Source organism: Erithacus rubecula, assembly GCF_903797595.1.
Source record: "Erithacus rubecula genome assembly, contig: scaffold_434_arrow_ctg1, whole genome shotgun sequence".
Classification (NCBI taxonomy): Eukaryota; Metazoa; Chordata; class Aves; order Passeriformes; family Muscicapidae; genus Erithacus; species Erithacus rubecula.
In genome coordinates, this window is record NW_027635904.1 from 12332 (window position 1) to 18383 (window position 6052).

At 53.2% G+C, this 6052-nt stretch overlaps 1 protein-coding gene across 1 annotated transcript; it reads right to left on the reverse strand.

Annotated features, from left to right (window-relative positions):
* Positions 1-1391: 1391 nt before the first annotated feature.
* On the reverse strand, positions 1392-2439 carry LOC306816197 (olfactory receptor 14J1-like; the record flags this gene model as incomplete). Its single annotated transcript, XM_079332674.1, has 1 exon — positions 1392-2439. The coding sequence occupies exon 1, from the start codon at positions 2337-2339 to the stop codon at positions 1392-1394; it is 948 nt and encodes a 315-aa protein (XP_079188800.1). The 5' UTR covers positions 2340-2439.
* Between the last annotated feature and the right edge of the window lie 3613 nt (positions 2440-6052).

A 6052-nucleotide genomic window follows, 5' to 3' on the forward strand; every position in this document is an offset into this window, starting at 1 on the left:
GATGTGCCCCCCTGGCCTGTGGTGCCTCTGTCAAGGGAGCAGCACGTGGCACTGCAGGACCCTGCAGACAATTTCTGCAGCACTTGTAGGATGATCCTGCTCCCCAAGAGATGTTCCCACGGTGACAACTCGGGAACTGAAATGGGAAGTGCAGCCATAGAGGAATGGGAAAATCAGGGTGGGCTGTTTGCAGGGGAGGGGAAAGGATTGGGAAAGAGACAGAAATATGGATCAATAATGAGGAAAGACAGCAAAGGTGAATCGAAGGAAATGCTCAGGACTGTGTGGGGGTGGCTAAAAGGCAGCTGTGGCTCTGAGCAACAATGTCTGCAGTGGGACTGAAAACTCACAGCTCATGGGAACAAACTTTTTGCCTGACTGTAGAGGCTACGACAAATCTGAGTGGTTTCCCTTGTGTCCCCCAGCCCTTGCTGGCCCCAGGGGCTGATAGCATTTGTGCTCACTCAGCTCCATCTCCCCACAGCAGCACCATGGGGGTGCTGACGCCTGCTCTGTGCAGTGCAAACAGGGGCTCCTGAGCCAGTGCTGCCGTGTCTGTGCCTGCAAGGATGCAGCACCTGTGTGAGCTGGGGGAGAGGCCAGGGCTGCAGAGGGGGATGTTGTTGGCAGGTGCATGAGGACGCTCTGGGATGCTGTCCTGGGCTGTCCAGCACAGTGGGGATGTATCAGCCCCTGCTCTGCTGCTCCTTGACAGGGTCTTCCCCTTGCAGGGACCTTGCAGAGCACCAGCCATGCTGTTTGCCCCCAGCCAGCCCACGGCCAGCCTGGGGCTGCTCACGGGGGTTTTCTCTGCTCAGCACTGGCCTGGCCAAGTGCTCGAGACAGAGCCTGGCCAAGGAGCCTGGAGCCCCCAGACCCTGCCCTGAGGCATCAGCGCTGCCCCAGCAGTGCCCATGGCCTGTCCCTGCTGCAGCTTTGACACTGCCACCCCCAGGGCTGTGCCCAGCCCCGGGAGCACTCAGCCCTGCAGCCACACGAGGGGCAGGAGGGCAGTGGGGCAGTGGCACGGGACCAGCAGTGGCAACACCACAGCACAGCTGCTGTGCCAGCACTGATCTGCCCCAGCTCTGCACACAGACATTGCTGCTGCAGCTCCAGAGAAGGGAGCAAAAGGGGCATCTCTGGAGAAAACGTTTCTGGCAGACCCTATAGTTCCTTTAAAGACACTAAAAGCACAGCCCCTCTTGACACAGACTGTGGCCACAGAAAAGCTAGAGAGAAACAGAATTAGAATTGGTACAAATAATGACATTTCTTTCTGGACAAAATGAAAAATGTAAAATAAGGAAAAATAACCTCTAAAATGAAACCAACCAAAAATATCAAAGGTGACTTTTATTACAAGTGATTTTCAGAAATTTTCCAGCAGTTTAATGCTCCTGAAATGACCCAGTCATTAGTCTCCACACTTCAGCCTTGAGCTCCTGATTCTTCAGGCTGTAGATGAGGGGATTCAGGGCTGGAGGCACCACTGAGTAAAGAACTGACACCATCAGATCTAGGGATGGGGAGGACATGGAAGGGGGCTTCAGGTAGGCAAAAAAGGCAGTGCTGATAAACAGAGAGACCACAGCCAGGTGAGGGAGGCAGGTAGAAAAGGCTTTGTGCCGTCCCTGCTCAGAGGGGATCCTCAGTACAACCCTGAAAATCTGCACATAGGAGAAAACAATGAACACAAAGCATCCCAAATACAGAAAAGCACTAACTGCAGTGGGCCCACGGTCCCTGAAGTTTGAGTGTGAGCAGGAGAGCTTGAGGATCTGGGGGATTTCACAGAAGAACTGGCCCAGGGCATTTCCATGGCACAGGGGCAGGGAAAATGTATTGGCTGTGTGCATGAGAGCATTGAGAAAGCCACTGGCCCAGGCAGCTGCTGCCATGTGGGCACAAGCTCTGCTGCCCAGGAGGGTCCCATAGTGCAGGGGTTTGCAGATGGACACATAGCGATCGTAGCACATGATGGTCAGGAGGGAAAACTCTGCTGACATGAAAAAGACAAAAAAAAAAAGCTGGATTGCACATCCTGAGTAGGAGATGGTCCTGGTGTCCCAGAGGGAATTATGCATGGCTTTGGGGACAGTGGTGCAGATGGAGCCCAGGTCAGTGAGGGCCAGGTTGAGCAGGAAGAAGAACATGGGGGTGTGCAGGTGGTGGCCGCAGGCTACGGCGCTGATGATGAGGCCGTTGGCCAGGAGGGCAGCCAGGGAGATGCCCAGGAAGAGGCAGAAGTGCAGGAGCTGCAGCTGCCGTGTGTGTGCCAATGGCAGCAGGAGGAAGTGGCTGATGGAGCTGCTGTTGGACATTTGCTGTGTCTGCATATTCCAACCTGATGAAGAAGGAAAGACAGTGACAAATGAGAGGAGATTTCTCACAGAAAAGTCAAGGTACTTTCTCAGCGACCCTTTCCTGCCACTAAACACTTCCCCCTTCTCTGTGTCTAGGAGACCTTCCTTCACCTTGTTCTTTGGAAATTTGATTGCTGCTGCCCAATGTGTGAGGAGCCAGACTTTGATCTCTGTGACACCTTTATGTTAGCCCTGACCCCCAGTCAGTGCAGGGGAACAGGGAGGGCAGGGGCCAGTGCTGGTATTTGAACTTGGACATAAAATCATCTCCTAAGACAAAGGAGTTGCCTAGGTGAAGGGATGGGGATAACAGAGGACAGAACAAGAGATTGTGCTGCACAGAGGGGAGAACAGAGTCCAGTGAGGCGGGAGGATTGTCTGAGGCTTAGTGCAGATTGAAGGGAGCTGCTCTATCCCTGCAACCTGTTCCAGCTGCCCTGGACTTGCACCTTTCTGAGCTACACTCTTGTGTTTCCCTGGGAAGCCAGGAGACCCTGCTGAGAGCAGAGGGATCCCTGGCACACAAAGCTGGTCCTGCCTTTGCTAAGTCAGGGAGAATTTGCTCATTCCCAGCCTCCCAGCTTGCCCTGCCGAGAGCACCCCAAAGCACAAGGAGCTGGGACACACCATTGCTGTGCTCCACCTGCACAGGAGGAGCCCAAGGGCTGGGCCTGAGCCTGCAGCTGAAAAGCCATTCCCAGAGAGCCCGTCAGCAATGCCAGGAGCACCTGGGCAAGGCAAGGAGAGAGAGCTGGCCCTGAGGAAAACCTTTCCCTGACCAGCCCTGCACAGCCCCTCCCAGTCAGCACCAGGGCACGACAATGGCCTTCAGGCCTTGATCAGCAGGGAATGGAACATGTCAGGAGAGATGCCCTTCATGTCTGCTGCTGATCTGCCACCCCTGGAGGGGACTGAGGGCCCTGAGCCCCTAGGCTGAGGGCTGTGGTGGCGGGGAGGGCACACCATAACTGTGCTGCTCAGGGCAGTATCTGCCCTGCAGGACAGTGCTAGAAGGTGCCACATCTGCCTTGCAGCAGGGCTTCCCTCAGCACTACCTCCCTCCCTCCCTGCCCATGGCTCTGCTGCTGCAGCTGTCCAAGCCTGAGCTGTTCCTGTGCCCCTGGGCTCCTTCCCTGCCAGAGCTGCCAGAGCCCAGCCCAGCCCCTGGGGCAGTTCTGCCCTGAAGCTGCTTAGGGGTGCAGGGATTGAAGAACAGCTCCCCCAGGCCTGGGCACCATGGAAAGGTGATGCTGGATGAATCTGGAGGCTGGAAAGGTGGAGGCACCTGCTGAGGTTCCCAGGAAAACTCAGTGTGATGGTTTAATAGCCTCAGCTCCTGCTCTACCCTGCACAGCTGAGTTTCTATTGCCACCAAGCTGAGTCTGGGAAAAGTGGGAGCACAGATTCAGGAAAGCAGGAAACTCCTGCTCTGAATGAGATCATGGAAAGTCCCCTCAGAAATGTCCTGGGCATGAGGTGGATCTCTGAGCATCCTTGGCCCACACAGCACCCTCTCCACACAGCAGGATTTGCCCTGGCAGGAATCACTCCTTGCACACACAGCTCCCCTCCACCATCCATAGGGTGCTCCCAGGCAGGCTGAGAGCTGCCCCTGGCAGGTGGCATATCCCCTGGGCTGGCCAAGAGCCCTGAGGGCTGCAGGAGCTGCTCTGCAGGACAGCCCTGGGCAGCCCTGGCTGCAGCCCCAGCTTCAGCCCCTGCAGCCGTTCCTGGCAGCAGGAGCTGTCCTGCCCTGTCTCTCTGATGGTGCCCAGGGCAGCCCTGTTCTGTAGCACATCCTTCTTCTCATCCTCCTGTGCCTCAGAGAAACTGAGAGAGTCCTCCTGACACATCCCCCAGGCTGTGGGCTGTGCTGGCTCCAGGAGATCCCTCCAGGAGCACAGGGGACATTGCCCTGCACCCACACACTCACCATGTTGAGGGCTGTGAAGATGTTTTCCCTAATGAAGTCTCAGCTCAATGTCTTCCCAGTCCTGATTGCCTTCAGCCTGTCTGTGCCTGGCTCCTTTCCCCTCAGTACCTGCAGGCAGTGGCCTCAGCCCTGCTGGGCTGGGAGAGGAGCTGCTACTCAGCACAAATGTCTTTTTGAAGCTCTTCCTGGTTGTCAGTATCTCCCTCTGTGCCAGGAGTCAGTCCCAGCTCAGCGGCACAGACAAAGCATCAGCACTTTAATGACCCTCTCAGGGCTTTGGTGCTGTTTCCATCAGATTGAGTCCCTCAGTGTGATAAAGAAACTTCTCAAGAGTTCAAAGTTTAATTGAAACACCAAATTTTCCTGAAGTTTTCATATATTCTACTGACTGTGAAAGTTGATCAAACTTTGCTCTTTTTCAGTGCCCCCATACCCTACCAATTCTTTCCAGTGTGTCAAAACACAGCCTAAAGGACTAGCCTTAGAAGTCTCTTTGCTTTGACTAATACTCATTACCTCCTCCTTCTTGTCTTATCCTGTTTCCACCCAAATCTCTCTCCACACAGCCTCACAGTTCTTTTCCAGTCTTCCTCCCACACGCATACCCAAGTTGCAGGTATTGAATGTGATTTTCCACACACAAACTCTGGAATCTTGGGTTCAAAATCAGCTTGGTTAGGATGTCTCGATTTACACTGAGGGCATAGACCTTTCTCTCAGATGAATAATAGCAAGGTTTTTCACAAGTCCTATACTGTAACAGTAACCACACAGAGTGCCAACCTCTAGAAACTCCAAAAGCCTCATAACGCCTGCAAAAGCAAGCTGTTCCTCTTCTCTCTTGAATGTCCAGACCCTCTTGTACAGGCTGTTCCCAGTCCAAATCTACCGACTTCCCTGCTGAAGATCTATACATTCTGTTCAGATAAACTTCATCATTTCCTCTTTCCCTCCAATAGTTCACTGGATTCATGAATTCCTAAGGATCCTGTCCAAACCACTGAGGGAGGGGGATACCTTCTATTATTCTAGCCACAATTTTAAAAATGCTCAAATCACCACACTATAACTCTGACAGTCCACAAATGCCACCGCCTTATATCTTAAATCCCCAAGGGTCAGGGACACACCACTGCAGGATGGAAATTCCTCTAATTTGTTCTGTAAGGCTTACACTGTCGTTTCACCCTCTCTCAGTCTTCCTCAAAAATGTCCCAGTCCTTGGGGACCAGATGATGCTTTCCACAGGCTAAATTTACTCTCTCACATTTAGCATGTGCTGCCTCCCAGTTATGATACTGTGGCAGCTCTGGTACACACTTGGGGCACGCGGATCTCTGCCTGTAACATATACAATGCCACTTTTATCACACTTCTTACACTGGAAAAGAACCCAAGCTGAATGCCATTTCAGTTCCCAGTTGAAGATTGTCAGCCCACACACAAAACAAGGAATTACTCCTGCTCGTCCCCATCTTAATGGATTTCTAAGTCATCTCTCAATGGGGGTAGTTCCCAGTCAAAAGCCAAATCAGAACCAGTTTGGCTGGAGTATACTCCTCCCAAAAATACCCTATCTATTATTCCGTTCTCTCATCTTAGAGGGTCCAGTCCCCCTCTGTATTCAAAAACTCTCATGGCTCAAGCTGAAACCATCTAGAAAGAGCCTGCCTAGACAGCTGGGTACTTCAGCTTGGGCTCAAGCTTCACCAGCCGCTTCTATCAGCAAACTGCAAGAGCGCAGCCAACAACA